The sequence below is a fragment of the Terrapene carolina genome, unplaced genomic scaffold (assembly GCF_002925995.2).
Source record: "Terrapene carolina triunguis isolate 2854851 unplaced genomic scaffold, T_m_triunguis-2.0 Scaffold120, whole genome shotgun sequence".
Lineage (NCBI taxonomy): Eukaryota > Metazoa > Chordata > Testudines > Emydidae > Terrapene > Terrapene triunguis.
Window position 1 is genome coordinate 2,542,985 of NW_020664471.1, and position 21,260 is coordinate 2,564,244.

General features: G+C 45.8%; 1 protein-coding gene across 2 annotated transcripts in view; it reads right to left on the bottom strand.

Annotated features, from left to right (window-relative positions):
- Nucleotides 1–389: 389 nt before the first annotated feature.
- SYT14 (synaptotagmin 14) overlaps nt 390–21,260 on the bottom strand; it is a 180,706-nt gene continuing 159,835 nt past the window's right edge. For both annotated transcript variants that reach the window (XM_026652572.2, XM_024194841.3), the window contains 2 exons: nt 6,676–6,865; nt 390–1,776 (listed from right to left, as the gene is read on the bottom strand). In XM_026652572.2, the coding sequence (XP_026508357.1) occupies nt 1,463–1,776; nt 6,676–6,865 (504 nt within the window). In that variant the 3' untranslated portion in view covers nt 390–1,462. The remainder of the gene's footprint in view (nt 1,777–6,675; nt 6,866–21,260) is intronic.

The window sequence follows — 21,260 nt, forward strand, 5'->3', positions numbered from 1 at the left end:
CACGATATTTAGTAATCTGAATTGGATCTGGCAGTCAGTGTGAATTAGTGAGACTCTACTGTACTTACGGTACTTAGGCCCAAACCTCAGCTACACACACACACACACACACACACACACACACTTCCCTGATGTCGGTGGAAGTTGTGGGTATATATCCAAAGGCAAAATTTGTCCATTATGCTACAGCTTTTTTTCACCATGACATTGCTATGAAACCAACCGTGCCAGCCTTAAATAGATGCAGAGCAAATGGACCCAGACATTTGGGAGTTCAATGTTCCATGCAAGCCCTGACAACTCATGGGTTAGCCCTATTTCTCTCTGGCACCCGGAAAATAGAGAGGAAATAACTCTCTTCTAGATCCCCTGTATTCCTCCTCCAGCAACAAGACTAGAAATTATGGTTCTTGAAACTCTGCAATTCATATGACCAGCCATGGAAACAAAAATATCTTTCTTTTCCCAAAAATCATAGAATTGGTCCTTTGCCTTAGCAGTTTAACTACTACTGTTTCTTTTGTGATCTTTCAACATAATCTTCACAATATTGACATTTTAAAGAAATGCATATCAATTTGTTTAATGAAAAGATATTTTTAGTAAACTCGTGCTCTATAAACTTCCTATATTGGAATACATGAATACAGGAAGTGCTTTCAACAGAAAGTTACATAGTTTTACAGTACAACCTGTCTAAACAGACTTGCAAGGGACCAGAACAGTGATCTGGTCTCTTTGGGTTAGGCAGAAGCACAGGCAAATGGGAAAAAACCCAGTTTATGCCACAATGTGGAGCTTGTTCCTGTCACAGATTGAAAAAACATTTATTTTATGTCAAAGTTCACCTGATTCCACTGAGTCCTAGAGTTTTTCAGACTAATTTCACATCAGAAATGAAAAGTTAATGCAACTAAGTCCTAAAAAACAAAATCAATCTAAAATAACAATATATTCAATATTAAGCTTTCTTCCCAAGTGGTGGTGATTTTTTGTTGTTGTTTGGTTTTCTTGTGTCACAGTTTAATAATTTGTTTCTTGTATTAAAGGCCAGTGTCCCTAAATCGGGACGTTGGCAGGTCAGAAACTAAAAATATAAGAGCACTAAAAAACCCCAACATGATAGGAGGATTTTATAATAATTTGGGGATTTTTACATAAAATATATTTGAATTGCTAAATAGAAAATAATCCAAAACTAAACAGTATTGAATGCATCAAGGGGATGGAGCGATTGCTATCTCGTCTGTGTACAGAAAGGTTTAATCTGACACCAGTGAGGTATCTGACAAATTAATTGAAGAAAATGTGTAAAATGTTCTGCTCCATCGCACATTGTGCATTCTTTAAGGTGGAAGGTTGAATTTGTCACTTCCATAACAGATCTCTTGGTGGTGACTAAGGGACAGTCTTGTTAAACATGGAACTCCCTGGAACCACAACTGACCCTTGGTACTACCTATTAAGACTCTAGTAATGAGTGCCATCTACAGATTTGTTGTCCTTTTGATTCTTTCATTTCAGTCCAGTGATTTAGTTCCTCTTCTCCTGAGCTGTTGAGACCTAGAGAAATCCAGCCTATCATCTCTTTTCGTTTCATGCTGCGTTTATTATACACAGACAGTATGAGCGTCACATCTGAAAGCTGAAATAGTGCCACTTGAAAAATGAAGGTTTCTTTGTATACTGGATTTGGCTGCCCTCGGCGGATGGATGTCTTGCACTTGGACATCTCCTGACCCATGGAATTCAGCAGTGTTAACTTAACATATGTATCTACAAAATAAATAACATTTTGGAATGTTAGCTGTGTGTTAGACTAGGACTTTTTGCTAATGAGATATATAATAACATACTACATAAGGATATGGTGTATACCATGTTGATTGAACATAGCTCAGTTTGGAGATACATAGTTATAATGTGAAGAAGATGATAAGTAAGCAAAAATATTTGTATTGCGCTAATGACGTAGCTGGTATTTTCACTAAGTTAATGAGTTTAGTTAAAGGTATTCCTCATAATCCTTCTCTTCCCCCCCCCCCCGACATCTGTACACAAAGCAGACTTGTATAGCATTAACACTTAGCAAGCTTCAACTAGCCACAACACTGTAAAGCATATCACTGAGTTTTCAGAAAATAAGAACACACAAAGTGGAATGAAGACAACTAATGAAGAGGAAAAACGAATGTTGGTGTGCAGCAATGACATCAAAACAGCTAAGGATGAAATGCTTAAAAAAAAATCTCTGCATGGATGTGGTTTCTTACTTAAGGCTTTTTGATTTTGTTTACATTTAAAGACCAAAATGTAGCCAAATATTAAATGGTGGATATTTACAAAACAGATTAAATCTCTTTTATAGTTCCTAGTTTCATGCAAGATTACATTTAATGTATTTTTGGAGAGAAAATAAATAATCTTTGCACAATTTAACATGATTCTTTAAGATGTGGCTTGCCTAGTGCTTTAGGAAGTATTTTCAAAACGCTGATGTAATGTTTAAAATCTATACTGTAAAATGCATTTAACACACCATGATTTTTAGTATTTGAGTGATAAGCCTTTTATTTTTAAAACTGTATTTTTTCTTGTTTGTCATGACACCTGCATACTGTACACAGCATTTGAATTTCATAAAGTTATTACTCATTTTAAGAAATATATAATTGTCTGAAAAAAATCTGCTTTTTTATTCCTATCGTATACATGACAAGAAGATTATTAAAAGATTAGAGCTTGTGTGAAAAGGAAGCTCATTGCATGTTTTCACTTTTTAGATACTCTGAAATACCATCATCCATAATCAGAGATAAGTGCTACCACTACTTTTAAGAGTACCACAGATAATAAATGTACATTTTGGAAACTAACATGGTGGACAGCCGTGGACAGCTTTACTGCTGGCAAGTTTTCTTTTGCATGAAAAAGACAACATCCAATTAGTCTCTACAGGAACTCACCTCGGATTATATAAACCTGTCCACCTATCAAGTGTTTTAGACAACAGAACAGTCCGTCTGACAACAGGGGGTGGAAAGCAGTAAAAGAAATAATGACCAGATGTCAATAGTTTGGTGAGAGAGGGTCAAAGGTTAAAGTTTAAGAGGAAACACTGTTCACTGGAGCGGAAGAACACAAAACCTTAGCAGTTCTGTTCGGATAGAGGATTGAACAAAAGGATTGTTGGGTAAAATTTAATGAAATGAGAATTTTGTACATTCATTGTGTAATCTTTACCAAAAAAATTACACTTCTTAAATAGCGGGAGATCTTAATATTAATAGTTATTGGATTTAAAGCACATTGAACATAGAAAGAATCATGCAAGTGATCAGGTTATAAAAGACTAGGTTGATATCACTGTATCTTCTTTATCAAACCTTACACTTTTTCATGCAAATTCCAGCATATTAAGTAAGACTACACACAGTAATTATGCTCAGTATATTACAAATTATAGAATGAAAGATTATTGACCTGAAAAGTTAATCCTATAAATGTATAATGATTTTGGTCAGTCATTATATTTAATGTTACTTTGTGACTGTTTGAAGCAGAGATGAAGTTGAATCACAAAGTGAAACTGATCTAAACTTCTGCAAAGTTCACAGATGCTCAGACCTGGGATTCAAATGTGGGTCCATCTCTAATTTAAAATTTAAACAACTCATTAATTAAAACTAATGCATACAATTATTACATGAAAGTTTATGCATTACTTTATCATTTTAAATTATAATGGAATTTTAAAAATACATAAAAGTTCATCAGGATTAGTACACTCATCTTCATCACACTATAGTGATAATTATACTATAGATACTATATCAGGTCACATTCCAAACTCTGATTGCTAGTATAGGTCAGTCTGTAGCTTGATAAGTTCACTACAACTCTTATAACAGTAATAAAGATGCAGGAACCCTTCCAGGTTTGGTTTGAAAGGACTTCGCCCAATTTACATGGGTTCACAATCCCTCATCTACGAAAAGGGTCATGTCTGAACAAAACCTTACTTTTCACAGTTGAATCTCATTGTGATCCAGGGGTAAAACTGGGATTCTATGGGATCATGAGTGTTTTAGCACTCATATCAGAACTAGAAATTAGATTACATCTCAGCTTTATGGAAACAACAGAACTCTGATCTCATGTTTGCACATATAGAATTAGGCCCTCATTATTATATTAATCAAAACATAAAATAATAAGGTAATTCCCAGTAACTGGGAAATGAATGAAAGTAGAATATTAGGGCACTGCCAGACTTGCCAGAAATAAAAAATACCAAGATCTAATTTGCATAAAATTTGTACACTAATATATTATAGGAAACTGTAGCTTATTCCCTCTCTCCGGCACCTTCAGGGGCAGCTACCTATTCTTTCTTCCCTAAGGGAACCCAGGGTCATCTCTCCCCTACCTTGATTCTCACATCTCCACCTCAATCCCCTCACTCAAACTTCCATTGTCCCTCTCCACACTCATCTCTCTTGCCTGTGAGAGCCCCATCTCTCCATGCATTTTCTGCTCTTCTCCCTCCTCTGGGGTCTTTGGGTCCTTCATGTTTCTCCATCTCTCTCTCTTGCTCTCTCTTTCTCCAGCTTTTCCAGTCTCTCTAATCCCCAATCTCTATTAGTTTTTGACTCCAAAGAGATGTCTCTGGAGCTGCTGCTTGGCAACACAAGGGCAGCTAAGATTACGCCATACCCTTCTCCAGCCATGACCACCAAGCTCAGCTCCATCCCTGCAGAAAGATATTCAGAGCGGGAGATGGAGGAGAGGGCTGAGACAAAGGTAACGAATGGGATAAGTAAAGAGCCAGGGAAAGGAGAGGAGAGAGTCTCAAGCCTTTGTGTCCCACTCCTGACTCAGCTGCTAAAGAAGGGAATCCCAGAGATGGGCAGGATATGAAAACAGCTTTTTTAATGTTGTCAGCCTGCCAGGTAAGCCTGCAAAACAGTAGGAAAATTGCGGATTGGGGACACTGTTCCCTCCAATTTTCCCCACCCATGTGTGGAATGAATTTTGTTATGTGGACCAATATGGAGGTGATGTCTGACACATCACCTCCCTATTGGTGCACATAACAAAATTCATGTGGCGGGATGGGACTGAGGGGTTCGGAGTGTGGGAGGGGGCTCAGGGCTGGGACAGAGGGTTGGGGTGCAGGGGGTGAGGGCTCTGGCTGGGGATTGTGGGTTCTGGAGTGATGCCAGGGATGAGGGGCTCAGGACTGGAGCAGAGGGTTGGGGTGTTGGGGGATGAGAGCTCCAGCTGGGGGTGCGGGCCCTGGAGTGGGGCTGGGGATGAGGGGTTTGGGGTGCAGTGGGGCTCCCCGGGGCAACGATGGGGAGAGAGGACTCACCCCCGCAGCTCTCTCTCCCTGCAGCAGCACCTGGGCTGGAGGGGAGAGGCGCCTCTTCCCTGGCTGCTGCAGGTCTGGGGCTGGGCTGGGTCGCAGGGGGGGGGGTGCCTGTCCCCCAGTCGCAGCAGGTTCAGGGCTGAGCTGGGTCAGGGCCGGGGCAGGTCTGTGGCTTGGGGGGAGGCATCTCTACCCGCTGCAGCCCTGAGTGCCTGCACAGAGCTTAATAGGCAGCTGTGCGGCTACGCAGTTTAGAGGGAACTTAGATTGGGGAATAATGTGGCCAAGGTCGGAGCCACCAGACATATCTGCCTATAACCTGCTTGAGTCAGACACCTACTGAATTTTGCCAAGTTGGATCAGAGAATTAGAATGGAATCACAAAAGAACCAAATAAAAAATGGATTCTGATTAGCTGGGCTTATTCTCCACATCACATGAGAAGGAGCAACCAGTCAGGGATGGAGGTAGGATTGTCCTGGAGTCTCCAGGAATTTAAGATTAATCTGTAATTAAAGATTATGTCATGTGAGGAAACGTCCAGGAATACATCCAACCAAAATTGGGAACACTAGACAGAGGAAAAATACCATCTGGTTTATTCCATGTGTCTTATTTCAGCAAATTATGCTCAAACTCAAAATACAAACTTAGAAAATTTGGAGATATTTTTAGACACAGGTTCATCTCAAACCAAGGTTGATTTTGAGTACATTTTGCAGACTACGTTAGAATGAAAAAGTTTTCCCAGCTCCATCCAATGATGAATTTTCCAATTTAAGTGGTGATCTGTACTGCAAAGGCTAGAATTTGTCTTAGATTGTCTTCTCTGAGATTTCCAAAGTTAAATATCTTTTCCAAATATATCACATACATACACAAGCACATACACAATTAAAGACTGTAGCATCAGTCTCCTAGTAACAGCAATAGCTTCACCATATTTACACTAGTGTTAGTTGGCACATACTTTTTCTTTAAAAACTGTAACTTTTTATTCCTGGCCTGTGATGTGAGGCATTAATAGTTTAGCGATTAATCATTATAATAAAGGTAATTTATTAGTCAGTCATCATGAAAAATTAAAACAGTCTTGTCAACTTATAACTAATATTTTGAATTTTAGATTTTTGCTATTTCCCAACTGACTAGAAATATAAAACATGAAACAGATTAGTTGATGATTGCTCTATTTCATTTTGACTGGGTAAGACTAAATGATAGGATTGAAGTTCCCACCACTGAGAGCCCCACAAGTGCAGAAGTATTAGGATGATTAAAAAAAAAAAAAGATTATCACTCACTGGGTGGTCTGTTTGCTGCCAAGTTTTTGAAGTGGCTGCCTTTTATCACTTCTGCTGATAGTCTTCCAGTTGTGGCATTATAAAGTAGGCCGATCAGGATTTCTGGAGCTGAGCCATGTACCAGGGACTGACAAGAGGAGGTACTTTCGCTGCAGGACATTTCTGACATGCTTATTTGAGAGTCACAGCCCTGTAAGCAGAAATGAAATATTTTGATGTGTTTTACAGAGTGAAGCTACTGGAGATCAATTTTTAGTGTAGCACTTAGGGAATTAGGCAAGCAACTTTAACAATAACAGGAGTTGCATGCCTAAAACCCTTATGCACCAGATGAGAAATGTAGTCCTTTAGTGTATTTGTGTTTAGATATACACTTGAGGTAACAAAGAACAAAGCAATCTGGAGACAAAGTTATTATTAATATTGTGTTTTCATTATTAACTAGTCAGGAAGAATAAAAGGACCAAGACAAACACAGCATTTAGGGTCTTTACTTACTTGAATTGATAAGATGAGACATACAGTGTACTTTGCTGGCATCTAAGAGCCTACTAAACTTAGGATATTTGCTGTTTTTCCATAGATAGAAATCACCATTTGAACTTGGAACACAATAAAATACAGGGAATTTTTATTTCTCCTTTGTAAAGGTTATTTGCCAAATTGAAAACTCATGAGTATACAGTTAAAGACACGAGGAGAAACACAAACACACACTGCCAAGAACCAGTTTGTTTAGTAGGGTAGATTAATTGAGCCAGGCATATGGAATGTAACAGGCCTCTGTGCCCTGAGTGGCAGGGAGGGAAAGTCATATCAAGGGTGGACAGGCAGTGATCTAGTGTCCTCCACCTGGGTTCCTGCCAGGGCCGGCTCCAGGCACCAGCTTAACAAGCAGGTGCTTGGGGCGGCCAAGGGAGAGGGGCGGCACCTGCGGCAATTCGGGTTCGGCAGGTCCCTCACTCCCTCTAGGAGCGAAGGACCTGCCGCTGCTGATCGCGATTGCGGCTTTTTTTTTTGCTTGGGGCGGCAGAAATGCTGGAGCCGGCCCTGGTTCCTGCAGGGAGGAAGCTTTAATTTCCACCATGGGAGCCTCTAAGAGGATGCACATCTCCCAGGCATTATGACTGTGTTGCCTCTTAACCCAGGCTGCTCACACCCACCTTGGCCCCTTTCAGCCCCTCCCCCCAGCAAAGGAAAGTTTACAGCTACTTTACACTATCACAGTTATTGTCCCGGTGGACTTCCTACTCTGGGGACTATATGCATATAGTAACTCTAGTGCAAACAAGGTTCTGGGTTTTATTTGGCCCAACCGCTATTTGCTTGGAAGCTGTGGAGAGAATTTAAAATGCCCAATTTACTCCTTTAAATTCCTCCCTCAAAGATCCTAAGGGTCTGTCTACACTGCAGCTGGAAGTGAGCCTTCCAGCCTGAGTAGACTGACTTGCACTAGCAGGACTCAAGCTAGCACACTAAAAATAGCAGTACGGACACTGCCACTTGGGTGGAGATCTGGGCTAGCCATCTAAGATCATGCCCACTGCCACACACCTTTGGGTCTGAGCTCAGGTAGCTAGCCCAAGTCTCCATCAGAGCCATAATATCTACACTGCTATTTACAGGGCGCTAGGCTGAGCCCCACTAGCACAAATCTGTCTACCCAGGCTGGGAGGCCTGTAAGTTGTACCCACCTTTTCTTCAGTCAAAAAACATTTGGGGTAGCTCCTTTCAGACTCAACATTATTTAAAGGAGTTGCTGGGGGAGGGATTGAAGGAGGGGGAATGGATCCATTGTTCTTTGAGGTGGTTGCTTCTCCAGTGTTCAACACATCCATACCCTTTCTAGAAATTGGTGGTAAGGACAGTGAGATCAAGCCTGGGACCATATAATATAATAATATATCTCCTAGAACTGGAAGGGACCTTGAAAGGTCATCGAGTCCAGCCCCCTGCCTTCACTAGCAGGACCAAGTACTGATTTTGCCCCAGATCCCTAAGTGGCCCCCTCAAGGATTGAACTCACAACCCTGGGTTTAGCAGGCTAATGCTCAAACCACTGAGCTATCCCTCCCAGGTCTAGGTCAATCTTAAAAGCAAATGAAAATTTTACTTTACTCATAAAGCATGAATGAAATACAGAAGACCAAATTATAGCACAGGTATTAGTTTAGTCTATGAGACTGCATTTCAAATGGAACCCTTGTCCTAATTCTCGTCAACGGAAACAATATGTTCAAATAAATGTAAGGATGATACAAGCTTCCCAAAGCTTATTCCAAGAATTCCAGACCTTATATGTGAATGCATAATGGTGTTACCAAATACATTCCTGGTGGAAAAGGTCCTAACCCAAATCTTCAGATCCCAGTCCCCCAAACCATCCAAATTTGCATTTTCAGTCTTTGATAATGCTTCCAATGTTCATTATTTAGGGCTGAAAATGAGCTATGAAGTATTTTTTAATTGCATTTACTCTCTGCTTCTTTGGTATAAGCAAATAAAAAACCCACATTCCTCAACCTGAAGTACAAAGTGGAAAGCTGAAAAGGAACATGACTCAGCTCCAGCAAGCACTGTGTACACTGTACATTCCAAAAGTGCTGGCTGTCAAGAAACAGATAAAATCAAGGTTTGGCCAGTCTGTTTTTATAATGTGTTTTCATAACTGCAGGTATGGCATACAAGAACAATTTTTCACAGCTGTTAAAGCTATATATATTCTCGCTGTTGAGCTTATTCAGTTTGTCTACTTAAGCTGGAATTACACCGCATGATTGCATGACAGATATACCCAGTATCAGTCAGTATAATAGGCAGTGCTGTGAGCCTATCAGCAGCCTAACCATTGTCAAGTTTTTGTTGGCATCAGGGCAATGGAGAGTTTTAAGGAGGGATCTGAAGGAGGATAATGAGGTAGCTGTGAGCATGTTTTCTGGAGTCCCCTTCAAATGGAGGGATGCCAGTGGTAAAAATGACGAGGTAGGAAAATGTTTTTGCAGCAGCATTCTTAAAGGATACGAGTGGGGCAAGGCTGCATTTGTCAGAGCCAGAGACAAGGATGTTGCAGTAATTCAGATGGCTGATGATGAGAGTTTAGCTGTGTGGATGGATAAGTAAGGCCATATCTTAGAGATATTACTCAGAAAAAATCTGCAAGATTTAGACATAGCCTAGATAGGAGTACCTACAGAGAGGTCCAAGTCAAAGAGTATCGAGTGACAGGCAGAATGGCGGTGTTGTTGATAGTGATTGAGAAAGACTGGGGAGGAGACTTGGGGGGTGGGAGATAAAGAGCTCTGTTTAGCCATGTTGAGCTTGGGCACAAAGCTAGACATCCATGAGGAGATGTCAGAGAGACAGGTCAAGATTTTAGTTTGGACAGAAGAAGACAGGTCTGGGAGTAAAGAGATAGATCTGTGAGTCATCAGAATAGAGATGGTAGGTGAATTTGTGTTTGCAGATGAGATTACCAGATATAAGATATAGACAGAGAAGGGAAGGGGACTAAGCACAGAGCGCTACAGAACACCCACAGGAGGTTCAAGGGTGATGAAGAGGATCCTCCGAAGAATACACTGAAGGAGCAATTAGAGAGATAGAAGGAGAATCAGGAGAGGACAGAGTTATGGAAGCCAAGGGAGAACAAAATGTCAAGAAGAAGGCCATGGTCATTAGTATGGAAGGCAGCTGACAGGTTGAGGAGGACAAGGATGGAGTACTGGTTCTGAGCTTTGGCCAGGAAGAGGTAATTAGAGACTTTAGCAAGAGCCATTTCAGTGGAGTGCAAGAAGCGGAAATCAACAGTAGGGGATCTAGGATAGAACTGGAGGAGAGGGACTGCAGACAGTGATTGTAGACAGTGCATTCAATGAAATTAGAGATGAAAGGGAGAGGGGGCAGTAGTTGGAGGTAAGTGAGGTCAAGGATGACTTTGTTTTAAAAAGGGAAAGATTAAAGAATGTTTATATTGTGAGGGGAAAGAGCCAGAGGAGAGTGAGAGATTAAAGAGAAGAGTAATGTAGGGTATGAGAGTGGGAGCAAGGGAGATCAGGAGATGAGATGGGCTGGGCTGGGATGGGCTCACTGGGGCAAGTGGAAGTGTTAGAAGAGGAGGAGAGCAGATGAAAAACCACTGCGTCTGTTACTGTGGAGGAGGACGAGAGAGTTGTAGGAGGGAAAGGGAAGGGAAACCAAGGGGAGGGAGAATCATGTCATATTTTGTCAGTTTTCTTTTTGAGGAAATTAATGAGATTCTGTGCAGAGAGAGACATGGAGACAAGAGGAGGGGAGTGTTTGAGGAGTGAATCAAAGATAGCAAAAAATGGCTGGGATTGTGGGCATGGGATTAAATTATGTTGGAGAAGTAGAGCTGCTTATCTAGCAAGATGGCAGAACTGATGAAGAGAACAAATCTGTAGTGGAGGAAATCAGCCTGGTCACAGGATTTCCATAGAAACGCTCTGCAGTGTGAGAGCAGAAGTGAAGGAAGTGGAAGTTGGGGGTGAGCCAAGGCAGGAATGACCTTGTGATGGGAGAGAGAGGCCAAAGAGACAAAGGGGAAGGAGGGTGGAGCATGGAGACAATCAACAACTACATCAATAGAAGAAAGGGAACAGAGGACAGGGAGGAGAGGGCTGAGAGCAGATGAAAAAGCATCAATGCTGATGGACTGGAAGTCATGAAAAATCGGTTACTCGCCTTTGTAACTGTTGTTCTTCAAGATGTGTTGCTCATATCCATTCCAATTAGGTGTGCGCGCGCTGCATGCATGGCCATCAGAGAATTTTTACCTTAGCAACACCCGGTGGGTCGGCTGTGGAGCCCCTTGGAGTAGCGCCTTTATGGCACTTGATATATACCCCAGCCGACCCAGCACCCCCTCAGTTCCCTCTTGCCGGCCACGCCGACAGAGGGGAAGGTGGGCGGGTTTGGAATGGATATGAGCAACACATCTCGAAGAACAACAGTTACAAAGGTGAGCAACGGTTTTTTTTCCTTCGAGTGCTTGCTCATATCAATTCCAATTAGGTGACTGACAACCCTTACCTAGGTGGTGGGGTCGGAGTGAGGTAATGTGGATAGTAGGACTGCTCTACCAAACGCCGCATTGTCTCTGGCCTGCCGGATGATAGCATAGTGCGAAGCAAAAGGGTTTACTGATGACCAAGTTGCGGCTCTGCAGATCTCCTGGATTGGCAGGTGGGCCAGAAAAGCCGCCAACGGGGCCTGAGCCCATGTGGAGTGAGCGGTGAGGGGCGGGGTCGGAACAATGGCCAGATCATAGCAAGCACGGATACAGGACGTGATCCATGAAGAGATCTACTGAGAGGAGACCGGGAGGCCCTTCATCCGGTCTGCCTCCGCAATGAAGAGCTGGGTCGTTTTCCTGAACGGCTTCGTACGCTCAATATAGAAGGCAAGGGCCCTACAGACATCGAGGGAGTGTAGCCGCTGCTCTTGGAGACTGGTGTGCAGTTTTGGATAAGAAAAATGTCCTGGTTGATATGGAAGGTTGATACCACCTTTGGAAGAAAGGCAGGGTGAGGCTATAGCTGCACCTTATCTTTATGGAAGATGGTGTAGGGTGGTTCTGAGGTAAGAGCCCTGATTTCGAAGACACGCCTCGCCGATGTGATAGCGACGAGGAAAGCTGTTTTCCAAGAGAGATATAAAAGGGAGCAGGTGGCCAGCAGCTAGAACGGGGGCCCCCATGAGTCTGGAGAGGACCAGGTTAAGGTCCCATATGGGGACTGGCTGCCGCACCTGTGGGTAGAGACGGTCCAGGCCCTTGAGGAACCTACCGACCATGGGATTGGCAAGGACAGATCGTCCATTCACGCCCAGGTGAAAAGCCGAGATGGCTGTCAGGTGAATTCTGATAGATGATGTTGCCAGGCCCTGCTGTTTCAGGCTCAGGAGATAGTCCAAAATGAGAGGCATGGGCGCTTGGAGGGGGGGAGTGCCGCGGTGAGTGCACCAGCATGAGAATCACTTCCACTTAGCCATATACGTGGCCCGAGTGGAGGCTTCCTGCTGCCCATCAGAACTTACTGCACCAAAGGCGAACAGAAGAGTACTGAATGGCTCAGCATCCACGCCGTGAGGTGGAGAGATCGTAGGTCGGGGTGACAGAGGTGGCCATGGTCCTGAGTGATCAGGTCTGGAAGAAGAGGCAGCGGGACTGGAGCGTCCACAGAGAGCTCCAACAGCATGGTGTACCAATGTTGTCTGGGCCATGCTGAGGCGACCAGAATCAGTCGTGTCCTGTCCTGTGCATCTTGATCAAGACCTTGTGCACAAAAGGAAATGGGGGAAAGGCGTAGAATAGACGACCGGTCCACGGGAGCAGGAAGGCATCTGTGAGAGAGCCCGGAGAGCGACCTTGGAGGGAACAAAAAGCCGGGCATTTCCGATGGTTGTGGGAGGCAAACAGGTCGACCTGGGGAAACCCCCACTTTCATAAGATGGAGTGGATGACATCCGGTCGAAGTGACCACTCATGGGAGTGGAAGGACCCGCTCAGGTGGTCCACCAGCGTGTTCTGAACCCCTGGGAGAAAATACGCCACCAGGTGAATGGAGTGGGCTATACAGAACTCCCACAGTCGAATGGCCTCCTGTCAGAGGGGGGAGGAACGGGCCCCCCTTGCTTGTTGATGTAGAACATGGTCGTGGTGTTGTCCGTGAGGACCGCCACACAATGACCATGCAACAGCTCCTGAAAGGCTTGACAAGCAAGATGTACCGCCATCAGCTCCTGTACGTTGATAAGGAGAGGGAGTGCCCGGATGGGGCCCATAGGCCCTGTGTCTGGATGTCCCTGAGGTGGGCGCCCCATCCCAGGGCTGACACATCTGTGATGAGGAACAAGGAGGGCTGAGGGGTGTGGAAGGGGACTCCTTCGCATACCACCTGGGATCTAGCCACCAGCGGAGGGAGGCCAGGACCCACCGCGGGACGGTGACCACCAGGTTCAGGCTGTCTCGATCTGGGCAATAGAATGATGCCAGCCAGGCTTGTAGCAGACAGAGACGAAGTCTGGCATGCCTTGTCACGTATGTGCAGGAAGCCATGCGTCCTAGAAGACTCAAGCAAATTCTTGCTGACAAGGTTGGGAAGCTCTGAAGGCTCCGGATAAGACCCACAATAGCTTCGAAACGAGCGTCCGGCAGGAGGGCTCAAGCCCGCACGGAGTCCAGGACTGCTACGATGAATTCTAGTCTCTGTGTCGGTTCTAGTGTCGACTTTGCCACATTAAGAAGGAGGCCTAATAGACAAAACGTGTCCATGATCAAGCGAAAGTGGGACTGCACCTGTTCTTTGGTGCACCCCCCAGATAAGCCAGTCGTCAAGGTAAGGGTATACCTGCTCCCGCCATCGACGAAGGAAGGCTGCCACGACTGCCATACATTTGGTGAACACCCAGGTGGCAGTAGAGAGGCCGAAGGGAAGGGCCGTGAATGGATAGTGTTCGTGGTTGACCACAAAGCAGAGGAAGCGTCTATGTGCCGTATGGATCGCTATGTGGAAATACATGTCAAGGGCGGCGTACCAGTCTCCAGGAAAGGTATAATGGTGCCCAAGGAGACCATGTGGAACTTCAACTTTACCATGAACTTGTTGAGTCCGTGCAGGGCCAGAATGGGCCGAAGCCTGACCTTTGCCTTGGGGATTAGGAAGTAACGGGAGTAAAACCCCCTGCCCCTTAGCTCCCTCGGAACCAACTTGATCGCCCCCATGGCGAGGAGCATCTGAACCTCCTGAATAAGGAGTTGCTCGTGAGAGGGGTCCCTGAAGAGGGACGGGGAGGGGGGGGTGGGAAGGAAGAAAATTGGAGAGAGTATCCTCTTTCCACCGTGCGAAGGACCCAATGGTCCATGGTTATGAGAGACCAAGCACAGTGGAAACGGGATAAATGGTTCAAGAAAGGTGGGGTAGGATCCTGAATGAGGTCCGGTACATCGCCCTCGGATGTCCCTTCAAAAGGTTTGTTTAGAACCTGTCGAGGGCTTGGACGGGCCCTGGCTCTGCCCGGACTGTGGTTGGAGGGCTTCCTCCTGCCATTATGCCCCCGTCTCCTATAAAAATCCTGCCTCAGCCAAGGAGGGGGATAGAAGCGTTGTGGAGGCTGCTGAGGTTTAAAGGGCTTCCGCTGGGTAGCTGGTGTGTGCATGCCCAGTGGCCTCATTATAGCCCTTGAGTCTTTAAGGCTTTGCAGCCTTGAATCGGTCTTGTCCAAAAACAGGCCCTGTCCATCAAAGGGGAGACCCTGCAATGTTTGCTGAAGTTCCGGTGGCAAGCCGGAAGCTTGCAACCAAGAGATTCGCCTCATCGCGATCCTGGAAGATAAATTCCACGCGGCAGAGTCCACAGCATCCAACGAGGCCTGCAATGAGGTCTGTGCCACCATTTTGCCCTCTTCTGCCAAAGCCCCAAACTCCTGCCAATACAGAGAAGAACCGGGATATCATACAGGAAGATCTGGATGACCTTGTAAACTGGAGTAATAGTAATAGGATGAAATTTAATAGTGAAAAGTGCAAGGTCATGCATTTAGGGATTAATAACAAGAATTATTGTTATAAACTGGGGACACATCAGTTGGAAGTAACAGAGGAAGAGAAGGACCTCGGAGTATTGGTTGATTACAGGATGACTATGAGCCGCCAATGTGATATGGCTGTGAAAAAAGCTAATGCGGTATTGGGATGCATCAGGCGAGGTATTTCCAGTAGAGATAAGGAAGTGTTAGTACCGTTATACAAGGCACTGGTGAGACCTCATCTGGAATACTGTGTGCAGTTCTGATCTCCCATGTTTAAGAAGGATGAATTCAAACTGGAACAGGTACAGAGAAGGGCTACTAGGATGATCCGAGGAATGGAAAACCTGTGTTATGAAAGGAGACTCAAAGAGTTTGGCTTGTTTAGCCTAACCAAAAGAAAGCTATGGGGAGATATGATTGCTCTCTATAAATATATCAGAGGAATAAATACCAGGGAGGGAGAGGAATTATTTAAGCTCAGGACCAATGTGGACACAAGAACAAATGGATATAAACTGACCATCAGTAAGTTTAGACTGAAATTAGACAAAGGTTTCTAACCACCAGAGGAGTGAAGTTCTGGAACAGCCTTCCAAGGGGAGTAGTGGGGGCAAAAGACATATCTGGCTTCAAGACTAAGCTTGATAAGTTTATGGAGGGGATGGTATAATGGGATAGCCTAATTTTGGCAATTAATTGGTCTTTGACTATTAGCGGCAAATATGCCCAATGGCTTGTGATGGGATATTAGATGGGGTAGGATCTGAGTTACTACAGAGAATTCTTTCCTGGGTGTCTGGCTGGTGAGTCTTGCCCACATGCTCAGGGTTTAGCTGATTGCCATATTTGGGGTCAGGAAGGAATTTTCCTCCAGGGCAGATTGGCAGAGGCCCTGGGGGTTTTTCACCTTCCTCTGCAGCATGGGGCACGGGTCACTTGCTGGAAGATTCTCTGCATCTTGAAGTCTTTAAACCATGATTTGAGGACTTCAATGACTCAGACACAGGTTTGATATAGGAGTGGATGGGTGAGATTCTGTGGCCTGCATTGTGCAGGAGGTCAGACTAGATGATCATAACGGTCCCTTCTGACCTTAAAGTCTATGATTCTATGATTCTCTCTGGACTCCTTGAACTTCAGCATGGAGTTCCAAGAGTTAAAATTGTATCGGCTCAGGAGTGCCTGCTGGTTAGCAATCCTGAGCTGAAGTCCCCCCGAGGAATAAACCTTGCGCCCAAATAGATTATGGCGCTTGGCCTCTTTTGACTTGGGTGCTGGGGCTTGCTGGCCATGCCATTCCTTTTTGTTCACTAAGGCCACCACCAGTGAACAGGGCTGTGGGTGCGTACAAAGATAGTCATACCCCTTAGAGGGGACAAAGTATTTCCGCTCCACTCCCTTCGCAGTCGGGGGAATGGATGCGGGCATTTGCCAGATTATTCTGGCGGTGGTCTGGATGGTCCGAATAAGGAGTAGGGCCACCCTTGATGGAGCTTCGGCGGACAAAATATCGACCACAGGGTCCTCCACCTCTATCACCTCCTCCGCTTGAAGGCTCATATTCCGCGCCACCCTGCGTAGGAGGTCCTGGTGGGCGCGGAGGTCTATCGGAGGGGGACCCGAGACTGCAGTGCCCGCTACCGCCTCGTTGGGTGAGGATGAGGAGGAGGCCACAGGAGGAAGAGGGTCATCTGGGGCATCTTGCGGAGCTGGGCCCAGTTGCCCTGGGCCAGCAACCTCGGTGCCTGGACCAGGAACTGGAGTTGGAGGAGGGCCTGAAGCTGGGAGAGAAGTCACCACGGTCTCCATGCCTCCGGGGCGGTAGCCTCTGGTACTCATGGCTCAGGGCTGATCGAGAGGCCCCAGACAGAGCACCTTGGGTCTGGCGATACACCCAGGGCTTCCAGAACAGCCATTGAGTGGACCCTTGAGCGGGACTTTGCTCCTACGCCTGCCAATGTCCAGCCGCTGAGTCCAGGCAGCTGTGTTCCAAATGGTGGCGATCTAAGGCTAGGTCTACACTACAGGGGGGGGTCGACCTAAGATACGCAACTTCAGCTACGTGAATAGCGTAGCTGAAGTGGCGTATTTTAGGTCGACTTACCTGGCTGTGAGGACGGCGGCGAGTCGACCGCTGCCGCACCACCGTTGACTCCGCTTCCGCCTCTTGCTGCGGTGGATTTCCGGAGTCGATGGAAGAGCCATTGGGGATCGATTTTATCGCGTCTTCACTAGACGCGATAAGTCGATCCCCAATAGATCAATTGCTACCCGCCGATTCGGCGGGTAGTGAAGACGTGCCCTAGGAAACGCGACCCTGCCTCTGACCCTGATGAATGAGTGGCGGAACATCATGGCTATGGTGGTGCCGAGTGGGTCTGCGCCAAGTCATGCCGACGAGATGGTGGAGAGCGGTGCCGCAATGCTGGGGAGCAGTGCCGGGATCTGGACCTGTACTGGTACCTGGAACGGTGTCTGGATCTGGACCTAGGCTGTGACAATGACCGGCATCGAGAGCAGCGTCGAGTCCGGGATCTGATCCTCAATGGCAACCGGCAGACGGAGGGGCGTCAACACCGGTGCCGGGAGTTGGAGGGGTGCCGCGAGTACAACCGGCGCCGCAAGTACAACCGGCGTCACGATGGACAGCGGTGCCAGGACTGCAAGCGGCGTCAGAAGTGGGATCGGTGCCGGCGGGTGGATAAGTGCCGGCTTGTCCCGGGACGGTGCCACACGTACAGGTGCCGACGCCTCGGTCTGAGGCTGAGGGGATGCTGACATTGTCACGGCAATCAGGTCCCTTGCAGCAGCAAAGGTATCTGGGGTAGACGGCAACTGGACCTCAATGACGTTGCGAGTCGGGGAGTCCAGTCGCTCCGGACTCAACAGCTCCACCCCCGGGGCCATAGTCAACGGTGCCGAAGCTGCATGTTGTGCCCCTGGGCGCTCCGCTGCGGGATGTGACTCTGCGGGCAGTTCCAGGGAGACTGGTCTTTGCTGAGGTGGGCCAGCCTTTTCCGGTTTCCGGTGCCGCTTCTGGCCAGGAGAGTGGGAGCAGTGCCAGACCGATGATGTCGGCTGCGGTGCCGGGGAACGTCTGTGCCGCGGGTCTCTATCAGAGTCCAACCGCAGTGCTGTTCCTACTGCTGCCACCAGGGCGCTACGCACCGAAGCGCTCAGTGCCAGATCTTGGCATGCCGCTGGAGGCTGAGGGCTAAGAGCCGCCTCCATGAGGAGCTGTCTTAAACGAAAGTCCCGCTCCTTCTTAGTCCGGGGACGAAACCCTTTACAGATCCTGCACTTCTCAGCTTGATGAGATTCCCTCAGACACTTCAGGCAAGAGTCATGGGGGTTGCCCGTTGGCATGGGCTTAGAGCAGGAACCGCAGGGTTTAAAGCCCAGAGCCTTGGGCATGAGCCCAAGAGAAAGACGGGAAGGAGGGAAACCCCTCCAACTCCACCAACACTAACAACTATAACTATTAAACACTATAACTACAACTATTAACTAGGAACTATGAACAAAACTATGAGGAATACGCTAGGGAGAGTGGAGAGCAGCAAAGCGGAGCTCCACAATTCCAACAACCATCATGGGCGGTAAGAAGGAACTGAGGGGGCGCTGGGTCAGCTGGGGTATATATCAAGAGCCATAAAGGCACCACTCCAGGGGGCTCCACAGCCGACCCACCAGGTGTTGCTAGGGTAAAAATTCTCCGACGGCCATGCACGCGGTGCACGCACACCTAATTGGAATCGATATGAGCAAACACTCGAAGAAGAAGGTTGAGTGACAGGACAAGGGGAGGGGCTGATGGGCGATGTTGAAAGAGACCAGGTGATGCTCAGAGAGGGAAAACTCAGAAACAGAGATGAGAAAGAGAGAGAAGTGCTTGGTGAAGACTTTCTACACATAGATGGCAGCATGGAAAATGTCACAAACTAAGGACTAGAAGCATTTTCATACATGGCAACAACAATTGTCCACCACAGTAACCATTATGGGGAGGTCCCACTAAACACTATAGCAAAGGCTATATGAACTCAAGGAGAGTCTATATTAGCAGGATTTCTTCTCTACAGTATTTTTCCCAGTGTATGCTGCCCTACTTGAGTGTTGATGTGGAGATCTACATTGAAACAGATCCATTTATTGCCTTTCAAGTGAAGCTCTTCTTGGTAGCAATGGCGACTGGTATTTACCGTGACTTAGTCCTTAGTCTGTACATTGCATGAAGATTTAAAAATGTAACAGTATCACTGGGCTCCTTTCCAAGTCCTATCTTGTTTTTACTCTGTGCACATGGTAGAAAATCCAAAAAGAGGTCACCAGTCTTTTCAAGAAAGTGCGGAAAGAAATTATATTGTATTACCGGCCTTCGGATGGTACCAATATTTTGATAAATAAAAGCACAATGATCAAGTGCCAACTTTTAAAATATGAATTATGAAATTGTTAACCAATACAACATGAATATAAAGATAGACACAATAAAGCTTTAATCTTATGACAATAATGGAGTACTATTTCTGCCTTTCATTGCCATCTAAATCTGCCTTGAACCTACCTATAAATCAGCATGGAGGCCACTTCATCGCAGCAGTTTCATTGTGAGTAAGGTAAAATAATAATAATATCTAGTGCTTTTTATCCAAAGATCTCAAAACACTTTACAAAAAGAGGGCATTATCCTTATTCCCATGTTGGGGATAATTGAGGCACCGGGAAATAAAGTGGTATGCCCAAGGTCATCCAGCAGGCCAGTAGCAGAGCTGAGAACAGAACCCAGGTCACCTGAGTCTCAGTCCAATGCTCTATCCTTAAAACCTGTCAAAACAAGTTTATCTACACTGACCTATTCATAAAGGTGTTTGTTTGCATAAGATAATTATATTTTTCCTAGATTAACTGTGACAAAAAATATATTTTCAGTACACTAAGTACAAAATAAAAATACTAAGTGGTAAAACCTTTTCTAAGCATTTGGTCAGAAGGACAATATCTTTACATTAAAATGCCCTGATTTCTAGCTTTCCGGCTTTATACATCAGAGCTATCATCCCCTGTTGATCTTTAAATCTTTTCTGCATACACCACAGGGCTGGTACTTTACTGCAAGGTCTCTCAGAATTGATTTGATCAACATCATTAGAATGGGTGAATTTACATCCAATTACAAGATTAAAATGTACTGTGTATGTACACATCTGAGATTAAGGGACTATCTCTGTTAACTTCTTTGTGTGTACCAAATAGAAAACAAAACTGAACCTTTAAAAAAGAATCCCTAAAGGAGTATATCAGGTATAAGAATGTTTCTATCAAACACATCATAACTGGTTCCTACTGCACAACAATCAATAAACCAAAAGAAATACAAGACCTTTTCCCCTCATATAGAGGAAAATACATATAGTGCACAGTGTTGGCATGTTGAACTCCTGAGGAAAGTTTTCTTACTATCTGAACCTTAGCCCTGTGGCACATGAGAAGTGACTCCCTATTCCTGGGGGTTCAGTTCTGTTTTCTTCCCCATCAGCAAACAGAGCTAACTGGATCAAATTAAACAGCAGACATTGTTCCCTAGAAAGCATTGAAAAAACCTGGTATTTGCAATGGTATCTCTTATGTAGAGCTTGTGATGTCCTGGGTCTCAAATTCAGGCCTGGGAGTCCCCAGGCAGGCACCACATCCTAGCCTCCACGCAATGTGTTCTGAAATGGGGTGGGCCAAGAAGCTGGTAGGACTCTAGCCTCAGCCAAGGCATCACCCACAGAAGCCCCGATTGGAGGATTGCCCTGCTCCACCAATTGGTCCAACCACACTATTTAAGCCAGACAGCACAGGAAGTTTGTCTGAGTAACAAGCTGAGTTCCTATTGTGGCTGCATTGGCCCCTGCTTGTGCCTGCCTCTTGCATCGAACTCTCTTCCTGATTCCTGCTCCACTTCTGGTTCCTGCCTCATCCCTACCTTTACTCCTGTTCCCACTATGCTCCTGCTCTGTGCTTGATCCTTGCCTCTCCTCCAATTCCTGATC